This window comes from Schistocerca piceifrons, chromosome 1 (genome assembly GCF_021461385.2).
Source record: "Schistocerca piceifrons isolate TAMUIC-IGC-003096 chromosome 1, iqSchPice1.1, whole genome shotgun sequence".
Lineage (NCBI taxonomy): Eukaryota > Metazoa > Arthropoda > Insecta > Orthoptera > Acrididae > Schistocerca > Schistocerca piceifrons.
This window is the reverse complement of record NC_060138.1, coordinates 1,233,313,274-1,233,332,624: the sequence shown is the minus strand read 5'-3', so window position 1 is coordinate 1,233,332,624 and position 19,351 is coordinate 1,233,313,274. Positions and strand designations below refer to the sequence as shown.

At 40.9% G+C, this 19,351-nt stretch overlaps 1 protein-coding gene across 2 annotated transcripts in view; it reads right to left on the bottom strand.

Annotated features, from left to right (window-relative positions):
- LOC124781950 (E3 ubiquitin-protein ligase RNF123-like) overlaps nt 1-19,351 on the bottom strand; it is a 162,549-nt gene that overhangs the window by 44,396 nt on the left and 98,802 nt on the right. For both annotated transcript variants that reach the window (XM_047253902.1, XM_047253903.1), the window contains exon 13: nt 11,149-11,545. In XM_047253902.1, the coding sequence (XP_047109858.1) occupies nt 11,149-11,545 (397 nt within the window). The remainder of the gene's footprint in view (nt 1-11,148; nt 11,546-19,351) is intronic.

The following is a 19,351-nucleotide window of genomic DNA, read 5'->3' as shown; positions in this document are numbered from 1 at the left end:
ATATGAATTTTCATGTTTATGTATTCCTCCCCACCTGCAATACTGATAATGAAAAATTAAGATCGAAGATACGCTTGTGAGCAACTGTATTGGACACATCTACTCAGAAATATATAAAATCCCTCTTTCAATCTGTGTTCGGATGAGGGCTGAGTTGGCATCCCTTTGCTCACAGCTGCAAGCGGAGCTGACTTCGGTCGCGCAGCTTGAGGCTGTTGCCAATGGGCACCACTGTGGGGAGCCGGACTTGGGTATCACGGGGATGGGGATGTCAACCTCGTCCCGTCTGTCCCCAGATCGGTCTGCCGCTGTGGTTTCCCCGGTTGCTGCCCGCAGTGGGGCTGAGCCCTCGCCTGTGGTTGATTGGGAGGTCGTTCCAAGGCGTGGCAGGCAGCGAAAGACGTCCCCGGAGGCTGATCAGAAGGCCTCTCCAGTGCGTCTGACAAACAGGTTTCAGGCACTGTCTCTGTCTGAGTCAGATGCAGCTGCCTGCCCTGTTTCAGAGGATGATTCTCAGCCTTCAAGGTCCGGGCAACCACAGAGGGTGGGCTTATTAGTAGTTGGGAGCTCCAATGTTAGGCGCGTAATGGGGCCCCTTAGGGATATGGCGGCTAAGGAGGGGAAGAAATCCAGTGTGCACTCTGTGTGCATTCTGGGTGGAGTCATTCCTGATGTGGAAAGGGTCCTTCTGGATGGCATGAAGAGCACAGGGTGCAGCCAGCTGCAGGTGGTGGCACATGTCGGCACTAATGACGTGTGTCGCTTTAGATCTGAGGAAATTCTCTCTGGATTCCAGCGGCTATCTGATTTGGTGAAGGCTGCCGGTCTTGCTTACGAGATGAAGGCAGAGCTCACCATCTGCAGCATCGTTGACAGAACCGACTGCGGACCTTTGCTGCAGAGCCGGGTGGAGGGTCTAAATCAGAGGCTCAGAAGGTTTTGCGACCGTGTTGGCTGCAGATTCCTTGACTTGCGCCATAGGGTGGTGGGGTTTCGGGTTCTGCTGAATAGGTCAGGAGTTCACTACACTCAGCTGGCAGCTAAACGGGTAGCGGAGGCTGTGTGGCATGGACTGGGCGGTTTTTTAGGTTAGAAGGCCTCGGGAAAGTACGGGGTGGGCTGCAATCTCAAAGGGTGCATGGCAAATACAGGACATGCTTGGATCAAGGAACAGTCAGAATTGTGGTTGTAAATTGTTGTAGTTGTGCTGGGAAAGTCCCTGAGCTTCAAGCGCTAATAGAAAGCACAGAAGCTGAAATCGTTATAGGTACAGAAAGCTGGCTAAAGCCTGAAATAAGTTCTGCAGAAATTTTTACGAAGTCTTAGACAGTGTTCAGGAAAGATAGATTAGTCAGAATTGGTGGTGGAGTGTTTGTGTCTGTCAGCAGTGGTTTGTCTTGTAGTGAAATCGAAGTAGATACTCAGTGCGAATTGGTATGGGTGGAGGTTATACTTAACAGCCGAACTAAGTTAATAATTGGCTCCTTCTACCGACTCCCAGACTCTGATGATATAGTTGCTGAACAGTTCAGAGAAAATTTGAGTCTCGTAACAAATAAATACCCCACTCATACGGTTATAGTTGGTGGGGACTTCAACCTTCCCTCGATATGTTGGCAAAAATACTTGTTCAAAACCGGTGGTAGGCAGAAAACATCTTCCGAGATTGTCCTAAATGCTTTCTCCGAAAATTATTTCGAGCAGTTAGTCCATGAACCCAAGCAAATTGTAAATGGTTGCAAAAACACACTTGACCCACAAACAATCCAGAACTAATAGAGAGCATCATGACTGATACAGGGGTTAGTGATCACAAGGTCATTGTAGCTAGGCTCAATAACGTTTCTTCCAAATCCACCAGAAACAAACGCAAAATAATTTTATTTAAAAAAGCGGATTAAGTGTCACTAGAAGCCTTCCTAAGAGACAATCTCCATTCCTTCCGAACTGACTATGCAAATGTAGATGAGATGTGGCTCAAATTCAAAGATATAGTAGCAACAGCAATTGAGAGATTCATACCTCATAAATTGGTAAGAGATGGAACTGATCCCCCATGGTACACAAAACAGCTCTGAACGCTGTTGCAGAGGCAACGGAAAAAGCATGCGAAGTTCAGAAGAACGCGAAATCCCAAATATTGGCTAAAATTTACAGACGCGCGAAATTTGGCACGGACTTCAATGCGAGATGCCTTTAATAGGTTCCACAACGAAACATTGTCTCGAAATTTGGTAGAAAATCTGAAGAAATTCTGGTCGTATGTAAAGTACACATGCGGCAAGACACAGTCAATACCTTCGCTGCGTGGTGCCGATGGTACTGTTACCGACGACTGTGCCGCTAAAGCGGAGTTATTGAACGCAATTTTCTGAAATTCCTTCACCAGGGAAGATGAAAGGAATATTCCAGAATTTGAAACACGAACAGCTGCTAGCATGAGTTTCTTAGAAGTAGATACCTTAGGGGTTGCGAAGCAACTCAAATCGCTTGATACGGCCAAGTCTTCAGGTCCAGATTGTATACCGATTAAGTTCCTTTCAGATTACGCTGATACAATAGCTCCCTACTTAGCAATCATATACAACCACTCGCTCACCGATAGATCTGTACCTACAGATTGGAAAATTGCGCAGGTCACACCAGTGTTTAAGAAGGGTAGTAGGAGTAATCCATCTAACTACAGACCTATATCATTGACGTCGGTTTGCAGTAGGGTTTTGGAGCATATACTGTATTCAAACACTATGAATCACCTCGAAGGGAACGATCTATCGATACGTAATCAGCATGGTTTCAGAAAACATAGTTCTTGTGCAACACAGCTAGCTCTTTATTCGCACGAAGTAATGGCCGCTATTGACAGGGGATCTCAAGTTGATTCTGTATTTATATATTTCCGGAAAGCTTTTGACACCGTTCCTCACAAGTGACTTCTACTCAAGCTGCGGGACTAAGGGGTATCATCTCAGTTGTGCGACTGGATTCGTGATTTCCTGTCAGGAAGGTCGCAGTTCGTAGTAATAGGCGGCAAATCATCGAATAAAACTGAAGTGATATCAGGTGTTCCCCAGGGAAACGTCCTGGGACCTCTGCTGTTCCTGATCTATATAAATGACCTGGGTGACAACCAGAGCAGTTCTCTTAGGTTGTTCGCAGATGATGCTGTAATTTACCGTCTTGTAGGGTCATCCGAAAACCAGTATGAGTTGCAAAGTGATTTAGAAAAGATTGCTGTATGGTGTGGCAGGTGTCAGTTGACGCTAAATAAAGAAAAGTGTGAGGTGATCCACATGAGTTCCAGAATAAATCCGTTGGAATTCGATTACTCGATAAATAGTACAGTTCTCAAGGCTGTCAATTCAACTAAGTACCTGGGTGTTAAAATTACAAACAACTTCAGTTGGAAAGACCACATAGATAATATTGTGGGGAAGGCGAGCCAAAGGTTGCGTTTCATTGCCAGGACACTTAGAAGATGCAACAAGTCCACTAAAGAGACAGCTTACACTACACTCGTTCGTCCTCTGTTAGAATATTGCTGTGCGGTGTGGGATCCTTACCAGGTGGGATTGACAGAGGACATCGAAAGGGTGCAAAAAAGGGCAGCTCGTTTTGTATTATCACGTAATACGGGAGAGAGTGTGGCCGATATGATACGCGAGTTGGGATGGAAGTCATTATAGCAAAGACGTTTCTCGTCGCGGCGAGATCTATTTACGAAATTTCAGTCACCAACTTTCTCTTCCGAATGCGAAAATATTTTGTTGAGCCCAACCTACATAGGTAGGAATGATCATCAAAATAAAATAAGAGAAATCAGAGCTCGAACAGAAAGGTTTAGTTGTTCGTTTTTCCCGCGCTCTGTTCGGGAGGGGTATGGTAGAGAGATAGTATGATTGTGGTTTGATGAACCCTCTGCCAAGCACTTAAATGTGAATTGCAGAGTAGTCATGTAGATGTAGATGTAGAAGGGAGACATAAGATCCTAATTCTTACTCACAAATGATGCTTGTGAATGAAAAAGTAGTTAAACAAATTATTCAGTAAAACATCACGACTATTGCATGGCTTTACTGTTTTATTTCCAAGTGGAGATCCAGGCCAAGAGACAATGCGTGACTACAAGATGGGACAACGAATGCAGTAACTTCAAGAGAGGATGTACTTGTGAGGTTGTGATATAGAAGCTTGGTGAATTGCTCGCCTACTCTGGGAAGTGGGTAAAACCAGAGTAAATCCATGAAAGGATGACAATGGCTGCACTGATACTGAAACAAATTAATTATGAATTGATCTGTAACTTTGAGTCTGTCATTCTATGAAAAAATTTATATGTAGTGTTTGGGTTAGATGTTTTGATTGAAGTTAATGTTAGCTGAAGGATATGGTATATATTTGTGTTGTAATTATTGAGGTTAATATGAAAAATGTCCAAATAATTGCTGGAAAAAAGTAGAAGTTTTTATATTATAATTCCTTCCAGCAAGAATAGTTCAATCTGGAGAAGAAGTCTTGTATTACTTCAATGTAACAATGATACATACATAGAAAAGCAGAACAACATCAATTCTCCCTGAATCCAATAAATAAAACCCAACAGAGAACATAAAATGATGCACATGATGATTTGCTAAAAAGTTGTTCACCATTATGAAATGGTGACAGACATATCGAAACTACCTTTTCACACCATGTAAACATACCTTCACCACTTGTCTTATGTGCAAAGTTCCCTGCTGGCCAGTGGGACGCATCACTTAATGTTGTTTACAATGGATTTGTACCCTACCACCAACACGTAAAATAGTGTACCCACCACTCATCAGATTAGGTAGCTTTTTCTAAGCTTTGACCATCTAATCATGATATTTCTGTGGCCATATTAACCTCTGAACTCTGTGATGTGCACAGAGCAGAGATAAAAGAGTGTAGAGGTGGCTTCTGTATCCGGCAGTGAGGTGGTTCAAAATGGCTCTGAGCACTATGGGACTTAACTGCTAAGGTCATCAGTCAGTGAGGTGGTGATTCACTGGTGGTGGTGGTTGTTGTTGTCATTTGAGTACTGAGGTGGCAAATTGTTATGTGCACTATGGACTGTCTATCTGCTGTTAGAATCCACAACAATCGACGGAGACCACTATCATCAATCTGTTGTTGCCCACAGCAGCTGTTTCTGCAGGCAGTGGTTTGATCTGTGTTGTGGAGCTTAACAATGCACCGCTGATAAGGGGCATTGGAAAAGGTCAATGTCCTCACAATACAGGAGATGGTGTGTGCAATGCATCAGGCATGCACACTCCGGTCATGATCAGATCACTTATAGTGTATGTCATGGCCATCTTGGGTTGGAGGCTCACTGGCACCCAGTACAGGGAATGATGGCATCTTGAGTCACTTGACATGCCACACCATTTTATTTGTTGTGGTAGGAGTTTTCTCCTTCCCACACAGCATCTGTCTTTTATCTATTCTGCAAACAACTAAAGTGTTTGGCAAAGGTGACTTCCCATTGTACTACATGTTAAGGATTCTTCCACTTCTATTTTCGTATGGAGTGCAGGAAGGAAAACTACTGAATTCCTCCGTGTATAATGTGATTAGTCTAACCTCGCCTTTGCAATTCTTCACTTAATACTGGTTCTTGAAATTTTGCAAGTAAACTTGTGTGGAGAGTTTGGCATCTATCTTCAAGCTTATGACAATTTAGACTTTTCAGCATTTATGTGATGGTCTCCCACGTGTCAAAACAAACCTGTGATCATTCATGGGTCCTCCTTTGTTATTTTCAACACTGTCTTTTACCCTTGCTTGGTGTAGGTCACACAAACTTTTGAGTTAATTTCTAATAAGGCATGAAAAAGTGTTTTGTAAATCATCTCCTTTGTAGACAGAGTGCATTTTCCCAGTATACTACCAAGAGAACTACTCTGAGGGTGACTAGGTGTTCAACACTACAGGTAAGCCAGTATTTCTTTCGCCGGCCAAGGGTTGCATTCTTTCCTAATAGATCTCGTGTTGTCTGCTGACAAGCAGCACCCGAGTGAGGTAGTGTCTAGTGCTCACATCGGTTTTTCATTGCAATCGAAATGACAGAACTGGAGCAGTGCTACTGCATCAAATTTTGAACAGAAACTGGGTAACTGCCAAGTGGAAACCATTTGGAATATTCAGATGGCTTTCGGTGACATTTGTTGTTGTTTCTCTAAAAATTAACTGATTTGTAGAAACTTTACTAACAGCACCACTATTTTACATCCCCAATTGCAGAAAACATCTTGATCATGAATGTATCCTCTAAAATAGTTAAATAAAAATTATTCTACATTCTGATTGCCAAAGAATGTATACAAGTTTCTGTGCTGCAAACAGCAACTTGCTATCCACAATCTGATTTCCGTAATGATCAAGTTCTCTCCCACAACTGAGGGATGGAGTTACTAGGAAATCACTTACACACAAAGTGACACAAATATATGTTCAATTTACACTATAAGACAAAGAAAAGATGCACCTCGAAGGACTTATCCAGACAGTATGGAAATTGGCAGATATGATGTACATCTACAAACAAACAAATGATTAGAACTTCAGAAAAATTGGGTGATTTATAAAAGAGAAAGATCTTCACAATTAAGAAACTCAACAATTCAATGACCCACCTCTGGCCTTTGGCAAGCAGTTACTCAGATTGGAACTGATTTACAGATTTGCTGGATGTCTTCCTGAGGGATATCGTGACAAATTCTGTCCAACTGGTGGGTTAATTCATCAAAATCCCCAGCTAATTAGAGGGCCCTGCCCATAATGCTCCAAATGTTCTCAATTGGGGAGGGGGGGGGGGGGGGGGAGATCTGGTGACCTTGCTGGCCCATGTAGGGTTTGGCAAGCACAATGACAAGCACGAGAAACTATTGCCATGTGTTGTTGTTGTTGTGGTCTTCAATCCTGAGACTGGTTTGATGCAGCTCTCCATGCTACTCTATCCTGTGCAATCTTCTTCATCTCCCAGTACCTACTGCAACCTACATCCTTCTGAATCTGTTTAGTGTATTCATCTCTTGGTCTCCCTCTACGATTTTTACCCTCCACGCTGCCCTCCAATGCTAAATTTGTGATCCCTTGATGCCTCAAAACATGTCCTACCAACCGATCCCTTCTTCTAGTCAAGTTGTGCCACAAACTTCTCTTCTCCCCAATCCTATTCAATACCTCCTCATTAGTTACGTGATCTACCCACCGTATCTTCAGCATTCTTCTGTAGCACCACATTTCGAAAGATTCTTTTCTCTTCTTGTCCAAACTAGTTATCGTCCATGTTTCACTTCCATACATGGCTACACTCCATACAAATACTTTCAGAAACGACTTCCTGACACTTAAATCTATACTTGATGTTAAAAAATTTCTCTTCTTCAGAAACGCTTTCCTTCCCATTGCCAGTCTACATTTTATATCCTCTCTACTTCGACCATCATCAGTTATTTTACTCCCTAAATAGCAAAACTCCTTTACTACTTTAAGTGTCTCATTTCCTAATCTAATTCCCGCAGAATCACCCGATTTAATTTGACTACATTCCATTATCCTCGTTTTGCTTTTGTTGATGTTCATCTTATATCCTCCTTTCAAGACACTGTCCATTCCGTTCAACTGCTCTTCCAAGTCCTTTGCTGTCTCTGACAGAATTACAATGTCATCGGCAAACCTCAAAGTTTTTACTTCTTCTCCATGAATTTTAATACCTACTCCGAATTTTTCTTTTGTTTCCTTTATTGCTTGCTCAATATACAGATTGAATAACATTGGGGAGAGGCTACAACCCTATCTCACTCCTTTCCCAACCACTGATTCCCTATCATGCCTCTCGACTCTTATAACTGCCATCTGGTTTCTGTACAAATTGTAAATAGCCTTTAGCTCCCTGTATTTTACCCCTGCCACCGTCAAAATTTGAAAGAGAGTATTCCAGTTAACATTGTCAAAAGCTTTCTCTAAGTCTACAAATGCTAGAAACGTAGGTTTGCCTTTTCTTAATCTTTCTTCTAAGATAAGTCGTAAGGTTAGTATTGCCTCACGTGTTCCAACATTTCTACGAAATCCAAACTGATCTTCCCCAAGGTCCGCTTCTACTAGTTTTTCCATTCGTTTGTAAAGAATTCGCGTTAGTATTTTGCAGCTGTGACTTATTAAACTGATAGTTCGGTAATTTTCACATCTGTCAACACCTGCTTTCTTTGGGATTGGATTTATTATATTCTTCTTGAAGTCTGAGGGTATTTCGCCAGTCTCATACATCTTGCTCACCAGATGGTAGAGTTTTGTCATGACTGGCTCTCCCAAGGCCATCAGTAGTTCTAATGGAATGTTGTCTACTCCCGGGGCCTTGTTTCGACTCAGGTCTTTCAGTGCTCGGTCAAACTCTACACGCAGTATCTTATCTCCCATTTCGTCTTCGTCTACACCCTCTTCCATTTCCATAATATTGTCCTCAAGTACATCGCCCTTGTATAAAACCTCTATATACTCCTTCCACCTTTCTACCTTCCCTTCTCTGCTTAGAACTGGGTTGCCATCTGAGCTCTTGATATTCATACAAGTGGTTCTCTTCTCTCCAAAGGTCTCTTTAATTTTCCTGTAGGCAGTAATTATCTTACCCCTAGTGAGACAAGCCTCTACATCCTTCCATTTGTCCTCTAGCCATCCCTACTTAGCCGTTTTGCACTTCCTGTCGATCTCATTTTTGAGACGTTTGTATTCCTTTTTGCCTGCTTCATTCACTGCATTTTTATATTTTCTCCTTTCATCAATTAAATTCAATATTTCTTCTGTTACCCAAGGATTTCTATTAGTCCTCTCTTTTTACCTACTTGATCGTCTGCTGCCTTCACTACTTCATCCCTCAGAGCTACCCATTCTTCTTCTACTGTATTTCTTTCCCCCATTCCTGTCAATTGTTCCCTTATGCTCTCGCTGAAACTCTCTACAACCTCTGGTTCTTTCAGTTTATCCAGGTCCCATCTCCTTAAATTCCCACCTTTTTGCAATTTCTTCAGTTTCAATCTGCAGTTCATAACCAATAGATTGTGGCCAGAATCCACATCTGCCCCTGGAAATGTCTTACAATTTAAAACCTGGTTCCTAAATCTCTGTCTTACCATTATATAACCTATCTGATACCTTTTAGTATCTCCAGGATTCTTCCAGGTATACAACCTTCTTTTATGATTCTTGAACCAAGTGTTAGCTATGATTAAGTTATGCTCTGTGCAAAATTCTACAAGGCGACTTCCTCTATCATTTCTTCCCCCCAATCCATATTCACCTACTATGTTTCCTTCTCTCCCTTTTGCTACTGACGAATTCCAGTCACCCATAACTATTAAATTTTCGTCTCCCTTCACTACCTGAATAATTTCTTTTATCTCGTCATACATTTCATCAATTTCTTCATCATCTGCAGAGCTAGTTGGCATATAAACTTGTACTACTGTAGTAGGCATGGGCTTTGTGTATATCTTGGCCACAATAATGCGTTCACTATGCTGTTTGTAGTAGCTAACCCGCACTCCTATTTTTTTATTCATTATTAAACCTACTCCTGCATTACCCCTATTTGATTTTGTATTTATAACCCTGTATTCACCTGACCAAAAGTCTTGGTCCTCATGCCACTGAACTTCACTAATTCCCACTATATCTAACTTTAACCTATCCATTTCCCTTTTCAAATTTTCTAACCTACCTGCCCGATTAAGGGATCCGACATTCCACGCTCCGATCCATAGAACGCCAGTTTTCTTTCTCCTGCTAACGACGTTCTCTTGAGTAGTCCCCGCCCGGAGATCCAAATGGGGGACTATTTTACCTCCGGAATATTTTACCCAAGAGGACGCCATCATCATTTAATCATACAGTAAAGCTGCATGTCCTCGGGAAAAATTACGGCTGTAGTTTCCCCTTGCTTTCAGCCGTTTGCAGTACCAGCACAGCAAGGCCGTTTTGGTTAATGTTACAAGGCCAGATCAGTCAATCATCCAGACTGTTGCCCCTGCAACTACTGAAAAGGCTGCTGCCCCTCTTCAGGAACCACGTGTTTGTCTGGCCTCTCAACAGATACCCCTCCGTTGTGGTTGCACCTACGGTACGGCCATCTGTATCGCTGAGGCACGCAAGCCTCCCCACCGACGGCAAGATCCATGGTTCATATGTAGCCACACATTATCTTGCTGTAACTTGAGGATGACTTGTCATGAAGAGCAACAAAATGAGGCATAGGATATCATCAACATACCACTGTGCTGTAAGGGTGCCGTGGATGATATCCAAAGGGGTCCTGCTATGAAAAGAAATGGCACCCCAGACCATCACTCCTCGTTTCAGGCCTGTGTGGTGGGGGACAGTCAAGTTGATATGTACCACTATCCGGGTGTCTCCAGACATGTCTTCAACCTGGAATTTGTTCACTGGAGTAGAACTGCCTTCAGTGTTGAGTCCCACTTTGAACTCGGCCCTGACGAGCACCAAAGACGTGTTTGGAGACGTCCCGAGCATTTGTGGATATTCTACGCCACGTTTTGTTGCCCTTCATGGCAACCCAATCTGAGCTTACATTTCAATCAGATAATGCCCATCCACACACCGCAGGTTGTCTGAACTCTTTCCAACTGAGAACATTTGGGGCATTAAGGGAAAGGCCCTTCAACCAGCTCAGGATTTTGATGATCTAATGTGCCAATTGGATAGAACCTGGTATGATATCCCTCAGGAGGATATCTAACAACTCTATCAAGCAATCACTCCCAAGCCAAATAACTGATTGCATAAGGACCAAAGGTGGATCCATGCATTATTAACTTTCTCAATTTGTTAAACTCTTTCTGTTGAATAAATCATCCAATTTTTCTGATATTGTAAGCATTTGTTAGTCCATACATGTAAATCATATCTAATGATTTCCATCCTATCCAGATAATTTCTTCGAGGAGTGTACTTTTTTAGTATACTTTGTAACACCACCTGTAATCATTGGTGTATAGAGCTCACTTAGGAGGATTTATTTACAGCTGTCCCTTACATCAAATGAGCCATATCAGGCATAATTTAGCCATTAGTGAAACATAAAAAGGCTTACAATGTGATTCTTACCTTCAACTTGTTCCAGAGGTGCTGTGGGATGCAAATAGGATCTAAGTGCAGTACACACCTCAACGACCGTCTCGAGATAAAAATCAGGCACAAAAGAAAACAGATTTCCTTCTCCTGACGCTTTCTTGAGAGATTGTAAAATTATTCTGAGGAACCAAACAAGATGACCCTGCTTTTCTGGAGAGTAGACAGCCCCACGCACCCATGCCATGTGTCTAGCTTGTTCCATGAGTTTGGTTTCAAACACGTGGCGAGAATTTAACAATTCTCTGACAACTTCATCTTCAGTGCTGCACGACGCAGCTTCATTCAGGTGACTGCTGTATGACGCTAGCCTGAAGTTAGTGTCATTCAGAGCTATTACATACTCAGACATATTCTCCCTCAGAGTGCTAACCTAAAGAAAGAAAAAAAAATGAACAATTGGACATACGTCTATTAAAATGTTTGAATCATTCTTTTAAACTTCAAAATGAGTATATACTAGATTGCCAAATTATGTCTGTTAAGATGAAAATGAAAGTATATAAAATGAAAAAATTGAAATGCTAACTCAAAACTTATGTACATCTTGCTTCCCACAGTGAAGTTTTTCTAATTGTGAACATTGTACAATGCCTCTAGTTTAATTTGCTTAGTTTGACTACACAGTATCTTCTGACAACTTTCTGATTTTTTCTATTACTAATTGCTGTGGTCCACTTACATCCGCATATATGTGCAAGTCAAGGAAAATAGTTTGTTAAGCGCCCTGTACTTTTCTCATAAAAGGCTAATAAAGTGATCACAATATTATGAAAAGGATAGATTGCTGCTTACCATATAGCAGAAATGTTGAGTCGCAGACAGGCAAGGCGAAAAGACTACTAACCACATACGCTTCCGACCAGCACGCCTTTTCCTGAATTAGACAACATACACAACACACACACTCGTGCAAGCACAGCTCATGCACACATAACCACTGTCTCTGGCTGCCAAGGCCAGACTTCGGCAGCCAGAGACAATGGTCTTGTATGTGTGAGCTGCATCCATGTGAATGAGTGTGTTGTGTTTGTTGTCTAATTCAGGAGAAGGTCTTCTGGACCATCGCTAACACGTTTAGTAGTCTTTTTGTTGTGCCTGTCTGTGACTCAACGTCTCTGCTATATGGTGAGTGATCTATCCTTTTCATAATATTTCATTATTTCATTCTCGATATCCATTGTTTAATAAGATGGTAAACAATTTTTAATGTACTGTTGATGCATTCAAGTATTTCAAGTGTGGCATCACTGAAGCTTTACTATATTTTGAATCAGCACTTCACCTACAGAAAGAGGTTACCTAGATTGTGCTGAAGTATGAAGCATTAGAATGTCTCCTACCTTCCAAACTTCACTGGTTCGCAGAAGAGCTTCTGTGAAGTTTGGAATAGGAGATGAGATACTGGAGAAATTGAAGCTGTGAGGACGGGTCATGAGTCGTGCTTGGGTAGCCCGTGAAAGACAAATGTCCCAAGTTTCAGTCTCGGTCTGGCACACAGCTTTAATCTGGCAGGAAGTTTCAAATCAGTGCACACTCCACTGCAGTGTTAAAATCTCATTCTGGAACTGCCTCATGGTTGTTGTCAACATGGACATCCACAAGGAATTCAAGTCTATTTGTTGCCATTAGGTGTTCTATATTTCCATCCTGAGTGGGCTTGCAAATTATCTGTTCTCCATAGTTTTCAGAGAAGACTTTTAGCAATGTTTTGCAAGATGTCTTGTCATGGCCATCACTTACCAAGCTTATTTTCCCAGTTGATTGTTGGATGAGTAAAGTCTCCTCCAATGATGACAGTATGACTGGGAACATTCATATTAGTGAACAGAGATACTCCCTAAGGTTTTTGGCTACTTCTGTGGGCGAGTTTGTTGGTTGACAGAAAGATCCAATTAGACGCTTACGCCCAACCTACTCCCTGAGACTTTGGCACACTATCTCACACGCAGCTTCAATTTTTATTTCAGCGGATTTGTCTACTGTGACAAATACACCACCTACATTCCGATTAGCTCATCCTTCCAATAGGCACTTACATTTTTTTACATCTGACTGCTGTCAATTCTGGGTTTTAGCTAGCTTTCTGTACCTAGTATCATGTGAGCTCCACTGCTTTTTAGGACTGCTTTAAACTCTGGAAATTTCTTGTGAATGTTTCAGCAATTATCATTAGAATTTTAATCTTTTCATCTTTAAGGGTGATTTCTTTCACTCTTATACTATTACTTTGCAGACTTCAGCAGCTATCGTTATCTGCACTGAGAGTCGTCTAAGCTAAAAATCCCTTGAATGCTCTCCAGGGAGGGACAATATAACTTGTCACAGAAACTTCAAGTGTCAAGTCTTCTACTTGGCTCATAGCCAGAGGGACACGATCAGCTCTGGGGACAATGCTGCAGATTGAGTACATGAGCAAGATTGGTCTTCTCATCCTTCTCTGCAAGTTGTCATAATGATCCAAGTATGAGCTCACAGTTCAGACGACAGGCATCATTCATTCCTATGGACCCCACAATCAGCAGATAGCCACACCCTGTTCCCCAAATGGCTGCTAGAACAGCTTCTCCGATGTATAGGATGAAGCTTCCAGACATATATACTGAGTGCACAAGGTAATTCTTCCTATCCCATGCTGCTATTTTCCTAAGTAGTACCATTACTCACCATGTGTTTGAGCGGCGATGATCGAAAGACCCCTATGCTTTTGGGCTCACTCCTCCCTGACAACAGTCAGAGCAAGTGTCCACAAAGTTCAAGTGGGTTTCACTGGTGCTCTGTTTCATTGGATGAAAGCATCTCAAATTTTTTAGTTAATGGGTTGGGTTGAATGCCCTGAATTCTCCCTGGTTCCTGTTTTCCCTGTAAAGAGCCCCTAGACCTCCACTGGCATGCCACTCACAGCTAAGTGGACAAGCACTGATAGATCAATTACTTCTGGCAGATGCAACATCACCCACTGAAGAGGATAATACTTGATGTAACTTTGTATCTCTGGTACATGATTCTCAGCATTCTGTTGAAAGTAGCTTCCAAATACGTGACAGCGATCAGTGCCATTTCCAGTTGCTTACAAACAGCAACCAACTCATCTCGTGTCCGAGACTTTTGTTGAGGTTACAGTCACTATTACATATGCATAACAGTGTCAACAACAGTGTTAACATACAACAAATGGTGATAATATATGCCACTATTGAAGTGAGAAATTAAATAGAACATGGCATGACAATTTCAATATGCACAAAACAGAATATTATAACTCAAGAATTGATTTCTTGAAAGCTACATTTACATCATGATCATAAAATTCCAAACACTGACTCAGAAGAAAGCAGAGCACGAAAAGAATAAGCAGTGCAGTAATCTAATAAGTACTTACACTGCAATGAGGGTGGAAATAATTTTCTGAAAGGATAATGTCACCACAGTTTACAGAATTCAGAACTGTAGCTCACAGTTTACTAAGACATATCCACAATATTAGTAAGCATCCAAAAATTCTCAAAAGCACTGAATCATGAAGCAGAACCATCAGACAAAAATATTAAAATGATTCAATCAGGCACCGATAAAATCCCATTAATTATCAATTATAAGACTGAGTAGTTTGTTTCTAATAAAATTAGTTTTTACCACATTTCACATGAGTGACAAGTTCCTTACATCAGAACTTCACAGCAGCACAAAAATTAAGATTTCATAAACACTATACACTGATGTTCCTTGAAATTTTGGGTGAACTGACAGATGTCCATAGTCTGTGCCACAAAATTTCAGTGTCAAGTCTTCTGGCAGTCTTTAGATGTATACATCTGAAGATGGTCACAAGACTGCTGAAATATCATGGCAGCAACTTCCAGACCTAAACTAAAAACTGTAAATTATCTGGTTGGAAGAGGCTTCAAAAGCTCATGGAAGAGTATGATAAATAATTTACAAATATGAGAAACAGTATGTGCTTCAGTTGTACCTGACTATTGTCATAAGTTTCTCAGGTATGAAAAGAGGCTTTATCAAAGCATAAGGCCTTTTAAAAGAAACTGTTATCTTCTCATCATATTTGCCTCAAAAAGGTTATATGTAGCAACCTTACAGACAACGTTATTAAAGTTAATAAAGTAATATTAACCCTCGAGCACCTGTGCTATTGTAAAATGTACAACAGCAGCACTTTTATGCCTAACTGATGTCTTAACATTGAGCTGTTGTACCACCACTGCCGTGTATTCCATTGCTATGTTTTCTTGGCAATGTTAAAGTGACTTCAATTCCTTTGGCTAGCTTTCTCATTTTGTTTTCTGAATTGTAAGCAACACTGTAAAAATTACAACATGCACCTGCTGGTGTGATGGTTGCAGAGTTTGTTCCAGCAGTCAATATGCAGAGGTAAGTGTAATAAAAAGTTAATAAGTATAGTTAACTGTTTTTTATTTTTTACAGATGTACATCAAACATTAATTTCATTATACTGGCATCTGAATTTATTTATTCATTTCACTTCTTTTAATGTTTTGTTTCAGTTGAAAGGGTGTATCAGATGAGGAAATTCACACACTACTTGAAGAAAGTGACAAAGGAGTCTATCCAGATTTTTCAGATCTGGAGGAACGTGAAGTGGATTTGACTGATGAAAGGCACTGAATATGAGAATCATGGCAGCAAATCTTAACTTGAAGCTTGAAGATGAGGGCGGTGATGATCTCAAAGAGATAGCAGATGTGTGGGGGTTCTTTATTGGAAAAGACAAAGTTATGCACTGGTGTAAAAGTAACTGTGTTAAAACATAAAAAACCAAGGGAAAAAACATTGTGCAAATTATACCACGTGATGGATATATAACTGATGAAGTTAGTGCTTTTCTGAAAAAAAATTGACATTATTGATGAAAGCATAAACTATGCAAATACATAAATGAATAGGCTGTGAGACACACATCAATTCTCACACAAGAGATAATAAAGTGACATCATGACATGAAATAATGGTTGTGTTCAGGATCCCGTTTTTGATTGGAACAAGAAGAGACCATCATGCTAATGTACTGGAACTCTGGGTAGCAGATGAAACATGAATGCAACTGCTTAGGACTGCAACGGGTAACAAAAGGTTTGTGTTTGTTTCACACTATGCGGTTTGGTGACATGGAACCAAGGAATGACAAGAGAAAAACTGACAAGGTGGCTGCAACTTGGACAATACTGGATGCTTTAGTTACTAACTGTCAAAGTTCTTACAGCCTCAGTGAGTTCACCATTCAGAGGTTGCTGTGACTGCATTCAGTACATGTCCAAGAAACCAGCTACTTACAGGATAAAAATATTTGCACTATGTGATGCAAAAAGCATTTTATTGCAGTAATCTGTGGGCTTACTGTGGCATGCAACCGGAAGGCCATATCAGGTGTCTACATCCACATCTACATAGATACTACACTAGCAACTGCATGGTGTGTGGCAGAGGATACCCTGTACCACTACTAGTCAGTTCCTTTCCTAGTTGGAGGTGACTTTAACCTACCAAGTATAGGGTGGGATGTCTATGGATTCATTCCAGGGGTATAGGCAAACAGTCATGCAAAACACTTTTGAACACGTCTTCTAGAAACTGTCTTGAACCGCTATCTCAGCAGCCCACGCACAATGGAAATATCCTAGACCTTGCAGCTGCAAGTAGGTCAGACCTTATTGACAATGTCAGTATAGAAACAAGGATTAGCGATCATGATGTCACTACAGCAATTATGGTTATGAAAGTAAATAAATCAGTCACGAAGGCTAGGAGAGTGTTTCTGCTAGGTACAGCAGATAAGCAGTCATTACCATCTCATTTAGACAGTGAATGGACATCACTAGTCCCAGTAAGATGGATGTGGAGGAATTATCAGCAAAGTTTAAGCAAATTGTAAATCATGGTCTGGAGAGTGGATAAAGGATGGAAAAGACCCACCATGATTTAACAACAAAATTCGGAAGATGCTGAGGAAGCAGAGACCGTTGCACTCTCGGTTCAAAAGACAATGCACAAATGATGACAAGCAAAGATTAGTAGAGATTCGTGCATCTGTGAAAAAATATATGTGCAAAGCATAAGACAACTACCACCATCGCACCTTAGGAAAAGGTCTGGCAGAGAACATGAGAAAATTCTGGTTGTATGTAAAATCACTATGCAGGTCTACAGCTTCCATTCAGTCCCTTGTTGACTAGTCTGGTGTAGAAGTTAAAGCTAGCAAAACAAAACCCAAGATTTTAAATTTCACATTCACGAAATCATTCACACAGGAGAATCATCCAAACATACTGACATTTGACCACCAAAAAGACCCACGTATGGACAACGTGTTTGTAAACATCCCTGGCGTAGAGACACAAATGAAAGATTTGAAAGCAAATAAGTTGCCATGTGTGGATGGAACCACAATTTGATTTTACAAAAAGTACTCTACAGCATTGGCCCATTACCTAGCTTTCATTTATCGTGAAACTCTCACCCAACATGACTGATAAGCACAGGTGACTTCAGTACACAAAAAGAGTTGAAAAACGCACCTGCAAAATAACAGACCAATTCACCAACACTGGTTTGCTGCAGAATCCTTGAACATATTCTCAGTTAGAGTATAATAAACTTTCTTGAGGCTGAGAAGCTTATGTTCATGAATCAGCATGGGTTTAGAAAGGATTGCTCATGCGAAACTCAGCTTGCCCTTTTCTCACAAAATACACTGTGAACTATGGATGAAGGACAACAGGGAGATACCATATTTCTTGATTTCAGGAAAGCATTTGATAAGGTGCCCCACTGCAGGTTGTTAACAAAGGTACAAGCATATGGGGTAAGTTCACAGATATGTGGGTGGCTCGGAGACTAATTAAGTAAAAGAACCCTATATGTTGTTGTCAATGGCGAATGTTCATCAGAGACAAGGGTATCATCAGAAGAGCCCCAGGGAAGAGTGATAGAACCACTGCTGTTCTCTATGTACATAAATGATTTGGTAAACAGGGTATGTGGCAATCTGCAGTTGTTTTCTGATAATGCTATGGTGTGTGGTAAGTTGAGTGACTGTAGGAAGATACAAGATGACTTAGACAAAATTTCTGGTTGGTGTGATGAATGGCAGCTAGCTCTAAATGTGGAAAAATGTAAGTTAATGAAGATGAGTAGGAAGAACAGAACTGTAAAGTTCAGTTAGAGTATTATTAGTGTCCTGCTTGACACTGTCTAGTCCTTTAAATATCTAGGTGTAACGTTACAAAGTAACATCAAATGGAACGAGCCTGTGTGAGTTCTGGTAGGGAAAGCAAATGATAAACTTCAATTTATTGGGAGAATTTTAGAAAAGAGTGGTTCACCTCTAAAGGAGACTGAAAATAGGATGCCCATGCAATCTGTTCTTGAGTACTGCTCGTGGGTTTCATTTCTGGACCAGGTCAGATTGAAGGGAGACATCAAAGCAATTCAGTGATCGGCTGCTAGATTCGTTACCAGTAGGTTCGAACAACACTTAAGTGTTACAGAGATGCTTGGAAAACACAAATGGGAATCCCTGGAGGAAAGGAGACATATTTTTGAGAAACACTATTGAGAAAATTTAGAGAATCGGCACTTCAAGCTGACTGTCAAAAGATTCTACTGCTGCCAACATACATTGTGCATAAGGGCCATGAAGCTAAGATTCAAGAAATTAAGGCACATACACAAGCGTAAGCCCTTCTCCTGGGGGCATAGTGATGTGATGCCTATTGAAAATTCTACCAGGAACATTACAACTGATAACTGGTACATAAGCTACATCCTTTCTGAATATTTGCTACAAAAGAAACTCACTTGTATTGGTACTGTGAGGAAGAATGGGCATGAAATTCTTCCAGAATTTCTCCCATACAAAACAAGAGAAACTGGAAGTGCATAGTTTGGATTTCTTCAAGGTAAACTTAGTTTCATATGTTCCTGATAAAAACTGTGCTGTCATACTTTTTGTCTACTAAGCATGTCACAGTCACAGTTGAATAAACATACAATCCTGAAATCATAATTGACTACAATGTGACAAAAGGTGAAGCAGAAATTGTAGATAAAATATGTGCTTGTTACCCTGTTTCAGGACTTACAAGGAGACGGCCATCGGCTCTTTTTTATTTTTATTTCTTTCCTTTTTTTTGGACACTGCTGG